Here is a 21,757-nt window from a genome sequence, read left to right on the forward strand (position 1 = left end):
GGGAATACCATTCAGGACATAGGCCTGGGCAAGGACTTCATGTCCAAAACACCAAAAGCAATGGCAACAAAAGCCAAAATTGACAAATGGGATCTAATTAAACTAAAGAGCTTCTGCACAGCAAAAGAAACTACCATCAGAGTGAACAGGCAACCTACAGAATGGGAGAAAAATTTTGCAATCTACTCATCTGACAAAAGGGCTAATATCCAGAATCTACAAAGAACTCAAACAAATTTACAAAAAAAAACAACCCCATCAAAAAGTGGGCAAAGGATATGAACAGACAGAAAACATTTATGCAGCCAACAGACACATGAAAAAATGCTCATCATCACTGGCCATCAGAGAAATGCAAATCAAAACCACAATGAGATACCATCTCACACCACTTGGAATGGCAATCATTAAAAAGTCAGGAAACAGCAGGTGCTGGAGAGGATGTGGAGAAATAAGAACACTTTTACACTGTTGGTGGGACTGTAAACTAGTTCAACCATTGTGGAAGACAGTGTAGCGATTCCTCAAGGATCTAGAACTAGAAATACCATTTGACCCAGCCATCCCATTACTCAGTATATACCCAAAGGACTATAAATCATGCTGCTATAAAGACACATGCAGACATATGTTTATTGTGGCACTATGCACAATAGCAAAGACTTGGAACCAATCCAAATGTCAATCAATGATAGACTGGATTCAGAAAATGTGGCACATACACACCATGGAATACTATGCAGCCATAAAAATGGATGAGATCATGTCCTTTGTAGGCACATGGATGAAGCTGGAAACCATCATTCTCAGCAAACTATCGCAAGGACAAAAAAACCAAACACTGCATGTTCTCACTCATAGGTGGGAACTGAACAATGAGAACACTTGGACACAGGAAGGGGAACATCACACACTGGGGCCTGTTGTGGGGTTGGGGGAGGGGGGAGGGACAGCATTAGCAGATATACCTAATGTAAATGATGAGCTAATAGGTGCAGCACACCAACATAGCACATGTATACATATGTGTCAAACCTGCACGTTGTGCATATGTACCCTAGAACTTAAAATAAAAAAATTTAAAAATTAAAAAAATGCAATATCTGTGATGCACAATAAAGCAAAGTGCAATAAAATGAAGTGTGCCTAGAAAAACAAAATTAACAAAACTACTTTTTTTTTTCCAGATGGGGTCTCATTCTGTCACCCAGGCTGGAGTGCGGTGGTACGATCATGGCTCACTGCAGCTTCGAACTCCTGGGCTCAAGCAATCCCCTCACCTCAGCCTCCTGAGTAGCTGGAACTACAGGTGCACACCACCACATCCAACTAATTTTTTCTTTCTTTTTTTTTTTTTTTTTTTTTTTTTTGGAGAGAGAAGGTCTTGCTCTTTTGCCCAGGCTGGTCTCAAGCTCCTGAGCTCAAGCAATCCTCCTGCCTTGACCTCCCAAAGTGTTGGGATTACAGGTGGGAGCCACTGCACCTGGCCTAAAACTACTTTTCTCTGCTGAATGGCCCACAGAATTTAAATCTGGTGATGTTACCACTTAGGTTGTGAGGATCTGCCCATATAAGAAAGTAAATCTCAGTTATTGCTGAGGGGTTTGGTTTTCCCAGATATTCCTTCAGCTGTTACAGATGGCCAGGCCTCTTCCCTCCTTTGGAATCTTAGAAAGGCTCTTTGTTCTTTGTGAGCTTCAAAACACCTTGACCTGGAAGCACAGGTGTGTATGTGAGCTGTTATTCTGACTAAAAAGTCCTCAGGCCTTTACATTTTATCTAACCAGATAAGGATCAAGAAGGGAAGTGATTATGATAGGGACCTGATCTAGACTTCACAAGACAGGAGTCCTTAGCAGCTGCCAAGGACAAGCCATCTTTGGAGAAACAAGCTTGCTGGAAAGTCACTTTCCTCCCTCTAGCTGGAAACACTCATCCCTGGCAGGTGTTACCATAAGGAGAGTGATGCCAAGCTGACAGCAGCTGTTACAAAAGATGCTGAACAGAGATTCCAGGAGGAGGGCTGGGTCCAAGCATGAGTGCTTTTATGAACATATGTGCAGAAGCCCAGGGCTGGTGCTGCAGATTTCAAACAGTGGGATGTACCACAAAGCTGTAGCTGGGGTCGTTTTACCCCTCACTGGGTGGATAATGGCATAGGGTGATTCTGCTCTCCTAATAGAAAAAAAAAAATGCAGACTGCTAGTCATACAAAAGAATGAATGGGCCGGGCATGGTGGCTTATGCCTGCAATCTGAGCACTTTGGGAGGCTGAGTCAGGCAGATTGCTTGAGCTCAGGCGTTCAAGACCAGCCAGGGTAACATGTCGAAACCCCGTCTCTAAAAAATACAAAAATTATGGCTGGGAGCAGCGACTGATGCCTGTAATCCCAGCACTTTGGGAGGCCGAAGTGGGCAGATCACTTGAGGCCAGGAGTTCAAGACCAGCCTGGCCAACATGGTGAAACCCCATCTCTACTAAAAATACAAAAATTAGCCAGGTGTGGTGGCGGGTGCCTGTAGTCCCAGCTACTTGGGAGGCTGGGGCAGGAGAATTGCTTGAACCCAGGAGATGGAGGTTGCAATGAGCCGAGATCACGCCACTGCACTCCAGCCTGGGCAACAGAGCAAGGATCTGTCTCAAAAAAAAAAAAAAAAAAAAAAAAAAAATATATATATATATATATATATATATATATAAAATAAATAAAACAAAAATTAGCTGGGCGTGGTGGGCTAGAGGTGAGGGGATCAGTTCAACCCCAGAGGCTGAGGCTGCAGTGAGCTGTGATGGTGCCACTGCACTGCAGCCTAGGCAACAGAGGCAAGAGGGAGAGAGGGAGAGGGAGAGGGAGGGAGAGAGGGAGAGGGAGAGGGAGGGAGAGAGAGAGAGAGAAAGGAAGGAAGGAAGGGAGAGAGAGAGAGGAAGGAAGGAAGGAAGGAAGGAAGGAAGGGAGGGAGGGATGGAGGGAGGGAGGAGAGAGAAAAAGAAAGAGAGGAAGAAGAAGAAGGAGAAGGAGCAGGAGAAGGAGGGAGGAAGGGAGGGAGGGAGGGAGGGAGGATGAATGATATAGACCTACAGATATAACTGTTGTTATTGTCTGAGGTTCTATTGCTTCCCTTTGATAAATCCTGAACACCACTCATCTTGATGGTACCTTGGTTGGAATTCAGATGTTCTGAGATAGCTTCGTCTTTCAAAAGTCTGGAGTTTACCAGTCCTCCAGACAGTACAGCATGATTGTTGAAAGCTTGGACTTCAGAGTGAGACAGACATGGGTTTGAATCCTGGCTCTACATCCCACCAGCTATATCACCCAGGGGAGTTACTTAATTTCTTTGTGCCTTAGGTTACCTATCTGTGAAATATGGTTAATAATAGGTGCTTTACAGAGCTGTTATTAGAATGAAATGAGATGATGTAGACACAGAGCCCAGCCCATGTGCTTGTCATAAATGTTCATTATTACAACTTTATTAAAAATGATAAGCATGGTTGTTAAACTCCCTCATGAGCTAAAACTTTGAAAAAGAATCAGGGTTTTGTTTTGCTTTGTTGGAGGTATTGACTCTTTTAAGGAATGAGGGTCTGATGACCATATTTTGTTGATCACAGTTCCATGAACTTTGGTGCCATAAAGTTCAGAACCTACTCCAGTTCCAGGAAGTCCTCTGGATGGTGATATCCATCAGACAATTGGACGGCTAAGCCCGGACCTTGAAGCACATTGCGTTTAGGATACAGATTCAGAAGCTTTCTCCCAGTGGAAAGAGTTGAAAGACCAGCTGCCAGATTCCATTCTGGATGAGACACCTGAGCTGCGTGCATTGATTTTTGGATAAGGTGGTCTCTCTAAGAACTCAACGTAGTTTAAATGTTGAATAATTTAGCATTCAAGGTGGTAGTGGTTAAAGATAACTCTTAGGTGACACACATAGATAACTGAATTAGGGAATTATTCAAAGACCATGTCTAATCCAAGGCTGGCTTCATCACTCTGGTTGTCCTAATACTTCTTTCCATGCTACCATATGTTCGGGGAATACAAATCTATTTGAATATCAAACACATAAAATAAGCAAAAGTTAAATTTTCTGCAGGAAAAAAAGTTATATATTCTAAGCTACATAATTGTATCTTTATATTAACCCACTTCAGTAAACAAACATGTAACAGAGCACCCACTGAATGTCAGACACTCTGATTTAGGTATTAGGGATGCAAAGAGTGAATGGCACTGCTCTAGGCATTTTCAATTCACCAACTTACTGAATCCTCACAACAACCCTAGGAGGTAGGTCCTGTCATTCTGTGCATTTCACTGATGAGGAAATGAAGGTACAGAGAGATCAACCAAGATCATAATGTTAGTAAAAGGCAGAATCTGAATTTGCTCTGGCTCTAGGTACTGCACCCTGCACCGCTCAGTCAGACTGGTTTTCAGCTAGGGTGAGAGGGAACGTCTCTTTCTTCAAAGAGCACACAGTCTGGTGGCAGAGGCAGAATATTTTAAGCTAAAAATTTTGTTTCCAGCTAGGTTTTCATGGCAGGTCTTCATTATATTTGAGGGCTAATTAACTTCATTTACCAAGATATCCATTTTTTTTTCTAAAGAGATTGTTTTCTAGTTACATATATTTTTAAATTAAACTTCTTTTTGAGATAATTGTAGATTCACATGTAATTATAAGAAATAATATAGAGAGATCCCATGTACCTTTTACCCTGTTTCCCCCAATGGTGGCATCTTATGAAACTATAGTACAGTATCACCACCAGGATATGGATACAGACACAAAATACTGACATCTCAATAAAGTCAAGATACAGAATATTTCCATCACCATATAGATAATTCAGGTTGTCCTTTTATAGACACACCCATTTACCTTCCCTAAACCTAACCCCTAGTTAATCCCTAATGGTAACCACTAATCTGTTTTCCATTCTATAATTTCATCATTTCAATAGTTATATAAATGGAATCATATAGTACATAACCTTTTAGATTTTTTTTCAGTTAACATAATTGCCTTTTATTATTCCCTGGAGATTCATCCAGGTTGTTGCATGTATCAATAATTTGTTTCTTTTTATGGCTGAAAAGTATTCCTTGGTACGGATGTACCAGTTTACCCACTGAAAGATATGTGAGTTGTTTCCAGATTTTAGCTATTACAAATAAAGCTCCTATGAACATTTATGTACAGATTTTGTGTGAACATAAGCTTTCATTTCTCTGAAATAAAAATGCTCGGAGTAAAACTGTTGGGTCACAAAGGAATTGCATTAAATCGTTTTTAAAGAAACTGTCAATCTGCTCTGCAGAATAGCTTCCCCTTTTTATATTGCCACTTGCAATGCATGAGTGACCCACTTTGTCTCCATCATCACCAGCTCTTGGTGTTGTCACTGTTTTTATTTTAGTCGTTTTAATATGCATATAGTGACCTCATTGTGGTTTTTATTTACATTTTCCTAATGACGAATGATATTGAACATCTTTTCATGTGCTTATTTGTCATCCATATGTCCTCTTCAGTGAAATATCTGTTAATATATTTTGCTCTTGTTTTTTTTTTTTTTTTTTTTTTGAGACAGAGTCTCTCTCTGTCTCCCAGGCTGGAGTGCAGGAGTGTGATCTTGGCTCACTGCAGCCTCCACCTCTCGGGTTCAAGTGATTCTCATACCTCAGCCTCTCAAGTAGCTGGAATTACAAGTATGTGCCACCAGCCCGACTAATTTTTGTTTTTTTAGCAGAGACAGCGTTTTACTATGTTGGCCAGGGTGGTCTCAAACTGCCGGCCTCAAGTGATCTGCCCATCTTGCCCTCCCAAAGTGCTGGGATTACAGGTGTGAGCCATCTCGCCCAGCCATATTTGGCTCATTTCTTAATGGGAGTATTTGTGTTATTTTTTAAAAATCTGTTGAGTTTTGAGAATTCTTTATATATTCTAGACACATATCTTGTCAGATATGTGACTTGCAAATATTTTCTCGCTATTTAATGTTTGTCTTTTTAAACTGGTGACAGGGTCTTTCACAGAGCAAAAGTTTTAAATGTTAATGAAGTCCAATTTAGCAATCTTTTTTTAAAAAAATTGCTGTCAAGAACTCTGTGCTTACTCCTAAATCCCAAGGATTTTTTTTGTTTTACCTTTAAATCTATGATCCATTTTGAGTTAATTTTTGTATAATGTGTGAGACTTAAGTTAAGATGTTTTCTTTTTTTTTATCTGCCTAAGGATGTCCAGTGGCTCCAGCATCATTTCTTAAAAATTTGACCTTCTCGCCAGGGCAATCGGGCAGGAGAAAGAAATAAAGGGTATTCAATTAGGAAAAGAGGAAGTCAAATTGTCCCTGTTTGCAGATGACATGATTGTATATTTAGAAAACCCCATCGGCTCAGCCCAAAATCTCCTTAAGCTGATAAGCAACTTCAGCAAAGTCTCAGGATACAAAATCAATGTGCAAAATTCACAAGCATTCTTATACACCAATAACAGACAAACAGAGAGCCAAATCATGAGTGAACTCCCATTCACAATTGCTTCAAAGAGAATAAAATACCTAGGAATCCAACTTACAAGGGATGTGAAGGACATCTTCAAGGAGAACTACAAACCACTGCTCAAGGAAATAAAAGAGGACACAAACAAATGGAAGAGCATTCCATGCTCATGGACAGGAAGAATCAATATCATGAAAATGGCCATACTGCCCAAGGTAATTTATAGATTCAATGCCATCCCCATCAAGCTACCAATGACTTTCTTCACAAAATTGGAAAAAATTACTTTAAAGTTCATATGGAACCAAAACAGAGCCCGCATTGCCAAGACAATCCTAAGCCAAAAGAGCAAAGCTGGAGGCATCACACTACCTGACTTCAAACTATACTACAAGGCTACAGTAACCAAAACAGCATGGTACTGGTACCAAAACACGGATACAGACCAATGGAACAGAACAGAGCCCTCAGAAATAATACCACACATCTACAACCATCTGATCTTTGACAAACCTGACAAAAACAAGCAATGGGGAAAGGATTCCCTATTTAATAAATGGTGCTGGGAAAACTGGCTAGCCATATGTAGAAAGCTGAAACTGGATCCCTTCCTTACACCTTATACAAAAATTAATTCAAGATGGATTAAAGACTTAAATGTTAGACCTAAAACCTAAAAATCCTAGAAGAAAACCTAGGCAATGCCATTCAGGACATAGGCCTGGGCAAGGACTTCATGTCCAAAACACCAAAAGCAATGGCAACAAAAGCCAAAATTGACAAATGGGATCTAATTAAACTAAAGAGCTTCTGCACAGCAAAAGAAACTACCATCAGAGTGAACAGGCAACCTACAGAATGGGAGAAAAATTTTGCAATCTACTCATCTGACAAAGGGCTAATATCCAGAATCTACAAAGAACTCAAACAAACTTACAAGAAAAAAACAACCCCATCAAAAAGCGGGCAAAGGATATGAACAGACACCTCTCAAAAGAAGACATTTATGCAGCCAACAGACACATGAAAAAATGCTCATCATCACTGGCCATCAGAGAAATGCAAATCAAAACCACAATGAGATACCATCTCACACCAGTTAGAATGGCAATCATTAAAAAGTCAGAAAACAGCAGGTGCTGGAGAGGATGTGGAGAAATAAGAACACTTTTACACTGTTGGTGGGACTGTAAACTAGTTCAACCATTGTGGAAGACAGTGTGGCGATTCCTCAAGGATCTAGACCTAGAAATACCATTTGACCTAGCCATCCCATTACTGGGTATATACCCAAAGGATTATAAATCATGCTACTATAAAGACACATGCAGACATATGTTTATTGTGGCACTATGCACAATAGCAAAGACTTGGAACCAACCCAAATGTCCATCAATGATAGACTGGATTCAGAAAATGTGGCACATATACACCATGGAATACTATGCAGCCATAAAAATGGAAGAGTTCATGTCCTTTGTAGGGACATGGATGAAGCTGGAAACCATCATTCTCAGCAAACTATCGCAAGGACAAAAAAACCAAACACCGCATATTCTCACTCATAGGTGGGAATTGAACAATGAGAAAACTTGGACACAGGAAGGGGAACATCACACACTGGGGCCTGTTGTGGGGTGGGGGGAGGGGGGAGGGATAGCATTAGGAGATATACCTAAGGTAAATGATGAGTTAATGGGTGCAGCACACCAACATGGCACATGTACACGTATGTAACAAACCTGCACGTTGTGCACAGGTACCCTAGAACTTACAGTATAATAAAAAAAAATTTGACCTTCTCTTTGCTGAATTGCTTTTCCACCTTTGTTAAAAATCAGTTGGGCATATTTTTGTGGGTATATGTCTAAGCTGTCTATTCTGTTCCATTGTGCCTATCACTCTGCCAATACTTCACAGTCTTGATTACTGGGTAAGATATTAACAAGACTGTCAGGTATTGACACAGTAGTATAAAATATATATTATATATTCAAGCTATATAATAATTCTTGAAGTTAGGTAGACTGATTTTTCCCACGATATTCTTTTTCAAAATTGTGTTAGCTTTCTAGTTCTTTTGCTATTCCATATAAATTTTAGAAAAATCTTTCATTTGTCTATGAAAACCTTGATAGAATCTTGATAAGAATTGTGTTAAACCTACAGATTAATTTGGCATCTTTACTATATTGAGTCTTCTAATCCACAAATACAGAATGTCTCTCCTTTTTTTTCAGATCTTTGATTTCTTTCATCAGCATTTTGTGGTTTCAACACATGTCTTTTGGATCTAGGACTAAGCACAGAGTTCTTGACAGCAATTTTTTGGGGCAGTTGAAAATACTATTGTATTTTTAATTTTGGTATCTACATATTCATTCCTAGTACACAGAAATGCAATTGATTTTTATATGTTTATCTCATATCTTGTGACCTTGATGAACTCACTTATGACTTCTAGGATTTTTTGGTTGATTACTGGGGATCTTCTATGTAGACCATAATGTCATCTGCAAATAGGAACAGTTTTGTTTATTCCTTTCTGATCTGTACACTTTTTATTTCCTTTTCTTGCCTAATTGCTCTGGCTAGAACTTTCAGCACAATGTTGAATAGGAGTGGTATGTAAGAAGACATCCTTGCCTTAGTCTTTTACTGTTAAGTAAATTGGCTGTTCTTTATCAAGTTGTTACATGCTCTTTATCAAGTTGAGGAAGTTCCCCTCTATCTAATTTTTCTAGGAGAGTTTTTTGTTGTTGTTGTTGTTGCTTGTTTGTTTTATTGTCTTAAATAAGTGTTCAATGTTGTCAAAAGTGTTTTCTGCATTGGTTGATATAAATCTGATTTTTCTTCTTTAGCCTATTAATAGTGAATTACACTGACTGATTTTCAAATATTGAAACAGACTTGCATCCCTGTAATAAATTCCATTAGTCATGGTATATAATTCTCTGTACGTATCACTGGATTCTATTTGGTAATTTGTAAAGATTTTTGCATTCATGTTCATGAAAGACATTGCGCTGGCTCTTGCTCTCTCTCTCTCTCTCTCTCTCTCTCTCTCTCTGTGTGTGTGTGTGTGTGTGTGTCTCTTTGGTACTTAATATCAAGGTATTACCTTCATAAATGAATTGGAAAGTATTCTCTTGTATTCTATTTTCCAGAAAAGATTGTGTAGAATTATGTTAATTCTTTAAGTATTTGGTAGAATTCTCCAGTGAAATCATCCATGCCTGGAAATTTCTTTAGGGGAAGTTTTAAAATTTAATTTTCTGAATAGTTAAAGGGCTATTCAAATGATCTACTTCATATGGGTAAATGGTGGTAGTTTGTGTTTTTCAATGAAGGAGTCTATTTTATCAAGTTGTCAAATTAATGTATGTAGAGTTATTCATAATATTCCTTTATCCTTTTAATATCTGCAAGGTATATGGGGACATCCCCTATTTCATTCCTGATATTGGTAATTTATGTTTTCTCTCTCTTTTTCTTAGCTACAGGTTTGTCAATGTTACTGATTTTTCAAAGAATCAGATTTTTGTTTCATTGAATTTCTTCACTGGTTTTCAATTTCATTTATTTCTGCCTCCATCTTTATATCAATTTTCTGCTTATTTTGAGTTTAATTTGCTCTCTCCAGATTCTTGAAGTAGAAGCTTAGATTACTGACTTCAGACTTTCCTCTTTTCTGATGTAACCATTTCGTGCTAAAAATTTCTTTCTCAGCATAATTTAGCTGAGTCCCCAAATTTCACTTTGTTGTACTTTCATTTTCATTCACTCCAAGACATTTTTTGAATTTCTCTTGAGGCCTTCCTTTTAACTCATGAATTATTTACAAGTCTGGTTTTAATTTCCTAGTGTTGGAGATTTTCCTGGTATCTTTCTGTTATTGATTTCTAGTTTTATTCCATTATGGCTAAAAAACACGCTCTATATGATTTCAATTCTTTTATGTTTTTTGAATTTTGTTTTATGGTTCAAGATATTGTTTATCTTGCTGAATGTTCATGGGCACTTGAACTAAATATGTATTCTCATGTTGCTGGGTAGGGTGTTCTTATTGTTGATCAGATCCTCTTGGTTGATTATGTTACTGAGTTTTTCTATATACTTGACAATTTTCAGTCTCATGGTTCTACCAATTGTTGAGAGAGAGGTGCTAAAGTCTCCCACTGTAATTGTGTATTTCTGTTTATCTTTTCAATTCTAACAGCTTTTGCTTCACATATATCGTAGCTCTGTTGTTTGGGGCACACACACTTAGGACACTCTCCTTGAGTGGGGTTCCAACACTTACTAGGCTGCCTTCCTGACTTCCCTCCTGCAGCCTCAGTGCCTTCCTGCTCTGCTCAGGCTTGCCTAGTGGGTTTGTGACTGACAGGGAGGGAGGGAGGGAGGATGGAGGGAGGAAAGCAGGAAGGAAGGAAGGAAGGAAGGAAGGAAGGAAGGAAGGGAGGGGAAGAAAGGAGGAGGGAGGGTAGGGGGAGGAAAGGAGGGTGGGCCAGATTAACTTATTTTTTTGGTTGACTTTTAAACTGCCTTCTCTTTAAAACAAAAAATTTTCCTTTTCTGACATCACTGAGTCCTTAGAAGTTTCCACATCAGAAGCAGTAATTCCTGTTTCTTGAAGCTCTTAGTGCTCCCCATCCATCTGGAAGAAATTACAGATAAATGTGTGCACATATGTGTATGTGTGTGTATGTGATGTCTTTATACCAGTTTGACATTTTAGTATAGGTTTTTATTGAAGAAGAAAACATGGAGGACCAATTGCAATAAAATGAGCTGGTATTGGAAAGTAATCAAATCTAAAGAAAAGTCCAGGCCACAGAAAGTGAAATTTTCATTTCTTTTCTCACCTGCCATCTTCTATGAAATACCTTCCTAACAAACATGACAGTTGCTATATACTTAAAAATTAGCATTGATGTTTTATCACTAAATAAAGCTTAGTCACTCATAATGTATTTCACTTGTTCAACAACTTTTGGCACCTGATAAGTGCCTGACAGTATTAGAACCTAATGCCTTATAAGTTGATATTTAAATTTGCAAATGTTTAAAGGATAATAGTTTATTTTTCCTTAAAGCTCAGCAATAATTTTTTTCCTGAAACAATGACTAAGTTTGTAGCTATTTACTGAACCAGTGAGTCACGGACATAATCAAATAATACATTTATTCTCTTTTTCCCTATACTAGGTCCGATCTCCTTTATGAGGTTACTTCTTTTCCTGACACTTTATGCAAAATCTCCAACAAATAATAAAGAGTTCTCTAGGCACTTTAGTTTAAAACATAACTTCATGTCAGCAATCAATACATCTGTTCCAGTGTGACAATCATAGACTCCTAACATTGTTTAACTTATTAAAACTCCTTCCCACCGTCCTCTAAAGACTGAAGTGGGTAACGAGACATGGCTGACTTCTCTGTTCCCCAACCTAGGGCTTCTCCTCCTCCTCATCTGCCTCTGCCTCCTCCAGGTCTAAAGGGGATAGGGAAAGGAAGACACATTAGGAGCAGGGACAATGGTCTGACTGGCACCTTTCTGGCAGTGATGTCTTCTGACCTGGTCAGATGTTTACAATTGTCCCTCTCTTAGATGCTGAATTAGGATCTCCACCATCATTGGGGCGTCTCGCCTGCAGTTCCCTCTGCCTGGGTGAATGGACCTTCCTGCTGGTAACTTATATTCCCCTCTCCACACTAGGAATCCTGGGTCTCCTGACTCTTCCAGGCAGCCCTCTTGAGTGGGATCAAGGAGAACCCCAGGCTAGCTCTTGGCTAGCCCTTGGCTCACATTTGGGCATTGGGAAATATATACTTTGACCCATCATTGCTGAGAGTGGAGTGATTTCCCAAACACAGGCTTCTTCTTATTTAGGTGCCTGGCCAGCAAGTTCTGGTCAGAGCCACTTAGTCTTCAGATTTATCATATACCAGTCTGGCATGCTCCCTAAATTGTGTGGGACACAAATAAGATATCTAAGCAATCTCCCTGAAGCTTCCCTCCCTTAAGGTTGGGGTCAAGAGAAGGCATTCTATCTCCTCCACTATGAGGGGTGGTAGAATTCACAGTAGAGCTAGCTCCAAAGAAGCCTTCTCTCTAATCTCTAACTTCTTGTTCTTTCCAACTGTGACTTTAGAAATGGGGAAGGGGGCCATGGGTTGAAGCACCAGTATCTCACTTTGAAATGTGGAGGTAATGGCCCCAGTGTCCTAGGCCCTCAACTGAAGGCAAAACTGAAATGTTCTATTTTAACACATCCTGTTGAATTGTTCTTTCATCAGCTGCCAAATTCATTCATGGTAAAGCCCCCAAAATTTTTTCTGCCACATTACAACAAAAATGGAACATCTTATCATAAAACATTGTCTATTCTACTGTTTTGAATACAGATTTACATCCAAATTCTAACTCAAAATTTGTGAACTTATATTCATATCTGAGAGGATGCCAGTGGTATCAAAATATCCATGCTCACCCCCACCCTCGCCCTTAATGAGAGTTCCTCATAGGATTTTTTATGTTTCTCTCCAACTGAATTAAATAGAAGAAAACACAAGACCAGCATTGTTGAGGTTTCCAGAGAACACCGCCCCTTGGCAGGCTGCCTGCTGGGAGGTCAGGCACAACCCAAGTCCTTCTTTTAGCAGGACCTCTGGGGAGAGAAAACAGTCATCAGAGACTTGTTTGGGGCTGGGGTTCAAATTTACAGATTTTTCATTTTCTTGTCCTTAGAAACTCAGTAGTTTTCCTTTTTTTAACTGCTTTTCTCCACCTGCTTTCTTAGTCTTGAGAGGCTTAATGAGACATTGCCAATGTAAGTCCCTATTATTTTTCTAAGAGATGGGGTCTTTTTCTGTCACCCAGGCTGGACTGCAGTAGTGCAATCATAGGTCACTGAAACCTCAAACTCCTGGGCTCAAGCAATGTTCACACCTCCTGAGTAACTAGGACTACAGGTGCACATCACGTCACCATACCTGGCTAATTTTAAAAATATTTTTGTAGAGACAAGGTCTTGCTATGTTGCCCAGGTTGGTCTTGAATTCCTGGACTCAAGCAATCCTCCCACCTCAGCCTCCCAAAGTGGTGGGATTATAAGCTGTGAGCCACTGCACCTGGCCATAAGTCTATCTTATACAGACACATATATTTATTCAGAGCCAGGTGGTAATGGTTTTCTAAAGTCCTGTGATAAACACAAGAAACAACCTAAAACATTGAGTCATTTATTTGAAAGCAGCATAATTTTAGTGTTGAGTTGCCCAAGACACAGTTGCTTTCAGTCTTTCTTTGGAGAATCCCAGAAGCTCCTAGAATACATAAGTAGGAGCGTTTGTCACCCCTACTTATTCTCACAGTTGAAGTTCAAGTTCATTCCTATCATTGAACAGGGGAGAAGATTCAGAGAAGCAGCCAAATTCCAAGTGATTTGGCATGAAAAAATCTCAGCCGGAATGTAATCAGAGGCCTAGAGTTTTCAATCTCTCTAAGTTTTGTAGACAATTTACATAATTACATTGGCACACACATTTTTCCATTTCAATAAAAAAGTCTCAAAGATCTTTATGTTCATGGACAAATCTTTAATATTGTAAAAAATCTATAATAAACCAATATAAACTCAAAAATTCCAAATAGGGGCCTGATTCCTTGATTTTTCTTTTCAGAGCCAGTAGGAATACATTTCAGATAGAGGAAACGGGAGGCCTGGAACTTTCCTTTGCCAATTCCCTTCCTCCACTCAAACATACATTATACTCAGACACAAGAAGCTTTATTAGCCAAGTCTCCCCCACTTTGCTTTGATATTTTGAGCTCAACTGAATATGACTGATCACAGCTCTCTGTACATGTTTGTGGGCAGATTTTTGCTTGCACACATAGTACAAACGTCTTTGATCAAGACCAGCTGAGAACACTGACCTAAGTAGGTAGACTTGGCAGACTTCTCAACCTTGGCTATTTCTATCAAGGCTAAGGGGTTCATACTACTTTTTAGAAGACTTTTTTCCTCATGGAACTAATTAAATATAAGTCCGTATAACAGAAGTAAAGCTAAAACAACTATAATAATTTCTGTTTCTTTTTGATTAGAACAAAACGGACTGAACACAAAGTAGTTTATAAATTCTATGCTTACGATCACAGACAGGAGCCACAAACCATGAATGCCAAAGTAAACGCAGACCAAGCTGAGTGTCAGAGTCAAAGAAAATATACATCAAATTTAATGATACATATTTAATGATATGTATAATCACAGTAATTGCTTGAGTAGATGGGAGGAGGCGCCAAAGACACATTTCATCAGCCTCACAAATCAGCTGGTCTAGATGGCCCCCTATCTTCTTTGATCCTACTCCAGCGCCCAGAGGACAAAGTCCCTGGACTGGTAATGAAGGCCAGAGGACCACACATACTCATTTACTCTCTCCAGTCCCTCCACAGGCCAGAAGCATAGGCTGGGATGGTGGAGTCAAAAAAAGATCTCCTTGCACAATTCCTGCTCAGAGGCTCAAATAACCTATGAAGAGCTACTAGATGTGTGTCTCTTCATCAACATAACTCTAGCACAAAGTACAGAGTCAGGGACAATTTGTTAAAAGGATGACCCCTGCGAAGACGGCTGTTTGTGTTGGGAGATGAGGAAGAAGATTGGCATGGCAATGTGAAAGTCTTAGAAATTGACCTTCTAGTGCATATAAGTTAATTGGTTTGTTTTCCTAACATCTAGTACCCAAGGAAATTGGAGTTTTAAAGACTGTTAAGATATTGGGTTCCTACAGAAAGAGGGAAAATATATGAGAAAAAGCATCCCCCTCAAAACCCCACTTCTTCATTTAATACTTGTTTCGGGGTTTTTAAAAAATTTTTTAGGTTCAGGGGTACATGTGCAGGTTTGCTATATAGGTAAATTTGTGTCGTGGGGGTTTGCTGTACAGATCATTTTGCCACCCAGGTACTAAGCCTCTTAACAAACAGTTATTTTTTCTTATTCTCTCCCTCCTCCCATCCTCCACCCTTAAGTAGGCCCCAGTGTCTGTTGTTCCCCTCTTTGTGTCCATGTGTTCTCATCATTTAGCTCCCACTTATAAGTGAGAACATGCAGTATTTGGTTTCTTGCTCCCGTGTTTGTTTGCTAAAGATTATGTCCTCCAGCTGTATCCATGTTCCTACAAAGGACATGATCTAGTTCTTTTTTATGGCTGCATAGTATTCCATGGTATATATATACTATACTGTCTTTATCCAGTCTACTGTTGATGGGAATTTAGGTTGATTCCATGTCTTTGCTATTGTAAATAATGCTGCAATGAACATACATATGCATGTATCTTCAGGGTTAGAATGACTTATATTCCTTTGGGTATACACCCAGTGGTAGGATTGCTGGGTTGAATGGTAGTTTTGCTTTTAGGTCTTTGAGGAATTTCCACAGTGCCTTCCACAATGGCTAAACTAATTTACACTCCCACCAACAGTGTATAAACATTCCCTTTTCTCCACAACCTGGCCAGCATCTGTTATTTTTTGACTTTTTATTAATAGCCATTCTGACTGGTATGAGATGGTACCTCATTATGATTTTGATTTGCATTTCTCTAATGATCAGCGATGCTGAGCTTTTTTTCATACGCTTATGGCCACACATATGTTTTCTTTTGAAATTCACTTAACACTTGTATCAAAGACAGGCCCTATTCCCTCTCCCCTCCTTTCAGAACCCTTTCCTCCTGTCTTATCTCCTGTTCTAATCCATCCACAGTTAGGTGAGCCAGCAGTGGGGATAAGATACCTGCAAAGGCCTGATTTGTGGTTCCACTCCCAGGGGAAAGTCCAGGATTGTTTTCAGGGTTGTGTTTTGTTTTGATTGGGAGGGAGTGGAGCATAAGAATGTTTTTAGCCTACTTAGGATCTTTGCTTTGTACGAACTACACCCCAGAGGAATTTTGGGATGCATTCCAAAATAGGAATACATAAAACTTTCTGTCCAACTGAAATCATTCAGGAAAATGAGAGGAGAACTTTCATCCTGTGTTAAAAATGACTGACTGAGGTTTCTTTCCTGAAAGCAAACAATAGTAACACTTCTACCAATTATATTGATAATCCGGTCTGTTCGACTGACAGTGTAAATTAAGATCAATTAACACCTCTTCCTAACTATTTTTCAATGTCTTATAATTGTCACGAATAGTCATCTCTTTGTAAATTACACAGGGCCAATGTTGATCTAATCAAAGGGGGGTAATTTCATTATCAGACAAAATTTGTGAAACCTTCTTATGGACAGAAAAACCTCTTACTTGAATAACAGAAATAATGGTACCAAAATGGTCTTCCTGAAAAAATGAAGATATTGCATGCAATATGTTATTTCTATACAAAGAAGGTGTTAGGATAATTATCCTGAGTTTCTAGACTATGAAGGATTAAAGATAACTCACAAAAGTACTATAGAACAGCATACATTATTAAGACTATAATAACAAACTGTATAATGAAAGTTTGTTTTATCATGACAATTATGACATGGCTTTCATAGAGAAAACCAATTAAAGACAGCTGTGTCTTAAGTATATTTTGGAAGGCAGGCTCATAATACGTAGTGACAGTAGAAAGCCTTCACTCTGCCACTGATTCACACACACACACACACACACACACACACAGGCATGCACATTTTGTGAGGAGCATTTCTTATATGGGATCTAAACACAAAGCCATATTTGCTAATACGTCTATACCAACTTCCATGGCAATGCTGGTGTTAGGAGGCAGAAATGGTACTGCCTTATATCAATGGCTACCATGCTTTTGTGCTGTGCTTAAAAGCCTTGGGTGGTGGTGGGGCTCTAACCTGCAATGGAAGGCAGCATGGTGCGGTAGAAAAAACACTTCTTGAAATCAGAATTCATGAAATCCTGATTCACAGACCCACTTTTTACGCAAACCAGAGCTACAACTCTGGAAAAAACAGTTAATGCCTCTGTGATTTGGGGTGTGTGTGTGTGTGTGTGTGTTAGAGAAAACAAAACAAAACAACTCACCAATTCCAGACACTGCCTGTGCCCATAGGCGGCAGCATAATGTATGCTATTGTAACCTTCCTTGTCCCGGATAGATGGATTTGCATCATTTTGAAGCAGAAACTCTAGACATCTGTAAGTATAAAGATGAAGTGTTATTTTAGAAAACATCTCTGGACTGAAAAAGATAATTTATGTAAATCCTACTATTTGAACGTTCCATGAAGTACTTTATGAGTTTGTTTCTTTAAAAATCCTACAGCAATGGAGTTTTATGTGTTGAAAATTGTGTGTGTGTGTGTGTGTGTGTGTGTGTGTTTTCTGTAGCTATCTTTATTTGAGCTTAATATAGCCACTCTAGAATTCAGGAAAAGCTTTAGGAAAAAGAGGGTAATTATGATTTTTTTCTCCTCATCTTCAGGTAAGAACATTTGTTATCAAGATTACTGAATAGCAAGTTTTGGAGCTCCATGTTCAACAAAGTCTCAATAAAGAAGTGGTCAGTGTCAGGGCAAGTAACAGAGCAAACTCAGGAGGGAGGGGTTTACTCTTAACCTCACCATAAAATCAAAGGTTAGAAAATGAAAGTTAAAAAGAGTAAGAAAAAAATAATAGCCTAAACAATAAAAAGATTAAAGGAATGGGTAAGCATTTTTAAAGAACAAAGAATTAACTTCATAACCACATATGCATAAAGAGGCTTAAATTTCACCATTAGGAATATAGACCTGAAAAAAAAATGTTTAAAGCCTTTTCAGGCTGAGTTGTAATTTTTCTGAAAAAGCCACAGTCTTTGGAATGCTTAGAGGAAGGAGCATGGCCCCACCTTCACTGAAGAGCCCAAAACTCTAGTTCACAAGTACCCAGGGAACTCTAGTTCATAAGTACCCTGTTCTGCTCAGGGCCTACTGCAAACGGTCCAGTCCTGCTGGGAAAGAGGGAGTCACTAGTCAGGAAGCGCTGCTTCATAGCATCAGCATTATCCCTGTGACAGCGGGACAAACATGTCCTTTACAAGACCAAGCTGATTCAATTTCATACTCAAATTAAAATGTTAAGATTCTAAATATCAACCCACACATTAAATAAGACCTTCCAATAAAAAATTTCTATAGTTTACCCAAAAACTTTTAAATGGCATTTACCTATCTTTTGGTATAAGGCAAAACGAAAAAAGTCAATTACACATAGGGAAATTAAAACAGACACTTCAATTTCTAGAAAAACTGATGAAAGCCATACATTTTTAAAAAACCAAATACCCACATGTCAATAAATCAAACTATTCTTAGAGTTTTGCTATTATTCTCTCTTCAGTCATTTGCACCTTATAAGGAAGGAAGTTCTTTTTTATTTTGGTAATTAAATGCCCATGGAAAGGATCCCAGGTATGACTCACTGTAAATTGAATTTGACTCTTTAAATGAAATCACTCAATAGGAACAACATGCTAGTGAACACACAATTCCCAATTTCTGAATGGATTATATCCTAAAAATCAGTTGATAAACTGAATTTGTAATATAGCCAAACTATATATACTAACAACAGTATTATTATAATAAAAGTAATGTAGAATTTGGATATTCTCCACATTGTTTGTAAGGAAAACATGAATTCCGTGTTTTCACTGGGAATGCCTATTTTTTTTCTCTTCCCAGGGCCTAGTAATTTTGGCAATTAAGATGCAAAGCCAACAGATGCACATGAGGTCAGAGGAGTATCTGCATACAGGGAGTGGCCTCCCTTTGCATAGAAGAACTCTCAGGCAGCTGGTTCCCCCTGCTCCCTACCTTTCTTGTCCCCTCCCTCTCCATCAGCTTGTCTGGCTGAGGGCAAGCTTGCAGTTCACTGTAAAAGGAAGCATTTGCTGTGGTGGCTTAAGATGCTACAGTCTTTTAATATTGTTATTTTAAATTTGGGGGTATTAAAGCAAAACTCTGGTCATTCTACTTTATTCATTTCTGGATTTCCTGTCCCCATCCCAATTACCATCAAAGTTAGGTCCCACAAGCTGCATTGGAGCCACACTCTCTAACTACCTTTCCACAACAGTCTGGGCATGGGAGGAGCACAGTGTAGGGTGGGAAAACCCTGGAGTAGACACAGGCATTCACGCCACAGAAAAACTGGCTCCTCTAACAATGGAAGAATAAATAAGTTAACAACGATGTGCCTGCAGACTCATAGAGCACCATATCCACTGGATTCCACAGAGGTGAGGCACAAGGTGTGAGTACCAATTCGTTTGTTTGTTCATTTATTCAATAGTTATTGAACACTGACTATGTGCTAGGCACTGCACTGAGCACTGTAAGCTTCTCACTGTTGACCTGTGGTGCAGAAAGAACTCTCAGAGGACGAAGCTGTAGAGGTTCCCATGCACCTACAGCCCTGAGTGATGGCAGGCACTCCCACCCCTGCCACAGCAAAGAGCTACGTCTCTGTTAGAAGCCAGGGAGAGGCAGGTGGGATGAGGGGCCCAGGAGCAGCCTTTTGCAGGAGCAAGAGGCTCTTCCTAAATTGATGCGCATGTGGGCTGGGGGTGAGGGGAAAGCACAAATGGTTATTTCACACCAAAGTATTAAGACCTTTTAAAATAGAATCTGCTAAATAGATGTCCCCAGGTCATAGGAGCAGAGCCTAAGGCTCTGAGAGGAGGCTTCGTTTGTCTTCCTTGGTACATGATGCATCGCAGTCAGAAATGATATTTAAGACACCAGGTCCTAAAAACTGCTGACCAATCACAATGGTGGCTGAAGCAAAGCTTACAATTTTAGAAAGTTCCCTGTGTGAAAATAGCAGAATTGAAGGCTGTATTCAAAGAATAGTTTCTTCCCCATTAAAGGCAAGCCCATATCACTTCCTCAAGATCCCAAGTGAAACCCCAAAATAGCAAGGCAGTCAACGTGGCAACTCAGAGAAGCAGAAGAAGCGTCAGAAATGGCACCTTGTTCTTAAGCTGAGAAGAAACTTACAGTGTGGCTTCCTTTTCCTTCAGCTCCCTGGCTCTTTCAAGTTCTTCTGAATTTTCATGGGCATTTCCTAAGATGGTCTTACTTCTCAGCATAAAGGATAGAAAAAAAATTGCAATTAATTTTTTAAATGGCAAAGCTGTTAATGGTTTTGGTGCAATTTATATCTCAATGATTTTTACCCCAACCCAAAAGAAGTAAGCACCACTGATTTTCACTGAAGATATACATGGTTCTCTCCAAAGCCCTCCAGTAAATCTATTCTCTCCCAAGGATCCAACTGAGAATATGATTTCTTAAAACTTCCACTTAAGTATCAGCAATTAAGGTAACAATCGAGTTGCCCGCCCTTCTGTAAACATCCTAAACTTCCCAAGTAAAGAAGTGAGTTAGCTAAAACTTCTCTGACTCCTACCACATTCCCTGCTGCCTGCTTGCCAGCTCAGCAACAGCATTTGTCCAGAAATGGGGTCCTATTCACCCTTCATCTGCCAGAACAATTATTCATCACCCAGAATTCCTTTTCCAGCTCTTAATGGATGAAGTATATTGTTTCCCCACCCTTTTCACCACCCCCAATCTATTCCAAGTGAATCGCCTGGAGCTTAGCACATAGTAGATGCTCAATAAATGTTTGTTAAGCAATGTCTGTTTATAACCTGCATGCCTAAGGGATCAGAATGCTACATCTGATATTATTATTTCAATTTATTATATAACTATGAAGAGGAAACAAGCAGTATTTTTCAAACTATGGATCATAAGCCATTACTGAATTGTGAAATCGACTTAGTGGGTTATAGTCCGCAAGATTTTTTATCTAATAAAACAGAGAATATGTCAGAATGCATCACACATGGTAAAAGTAAATATGATTTTATGAAAACTTTATTTCCACTTTACATACTGTATAAACTATATATATGTGAATGTGCATATGGGGTCATGACTGTAAGATGTTACTTCTCACTGTGGGTCACCATTTAAAAGCCATTGCTCTACAAGAGAAGCAATTACCACTGACCCAGAATCAATTCCACAGCACAAGGCAGCAAATAATTCAATAGTTCTTCAAATAAGGTCACCAAAAAGTATTCCTATGAAGGAAGCCCTCCCTTAAGCTTCTAACAACAATTTCATCAACTGTGGGCATCTCCCTCACCTTTTTCCCTTTAACTAGTTCGCTTATTTCTGTTTTCTATTCCTACCCACCTAGAATCC

The 21,757-nt window shown here is 39.2% G+C and overlaps 1 protein-coding gene across 10 annotated transcripts in view; it reads right to left on the minus strand.

The window, feature by feature from the left end:
* Nucleotides 1–21,757, minus strand: part of ANKRD44 (ankyrin repeat domain 44) — a 330,964-nt gene that overhangs the window by 81,608 nt on the left and 227,599 nt on the right. For all 10 annotated transcript variants that reach the window (XM_055290102.2, XM_055290105.2, XM_055290101.2 and 7 more), the window contains 2 exons: nt 20,540–20,620; nt 17,583–17,694 (listed from right to left, as the gene is read on the minus strand). In XM_055290102.2, coding sequence (XP_055146077.1) covers nt 17,583–17,694; nt 20,540–20,620 — 193 coding nt within the window. The remainder of the gene's footprint in view (nt 1–17,582; nt 17,695–20,539; nt 20,621–21,757) is intronic.

Source organism: Symphalangus syndactylus, chromosome 8, assembly GCF_028878055.3.
Source record: "Symphalangus syndactylus isolate Jambi chromosome 8, NHGRI_mSymSyn1-v2.1_pri, whole genome shotgun sequence".
NCBI classification, from domain to species: Eukaryota; Metazoa; Chordata; class Mammalia; order Primates; family Hylobatidae; genus Symphalangus; species Symphalangus syndactylus.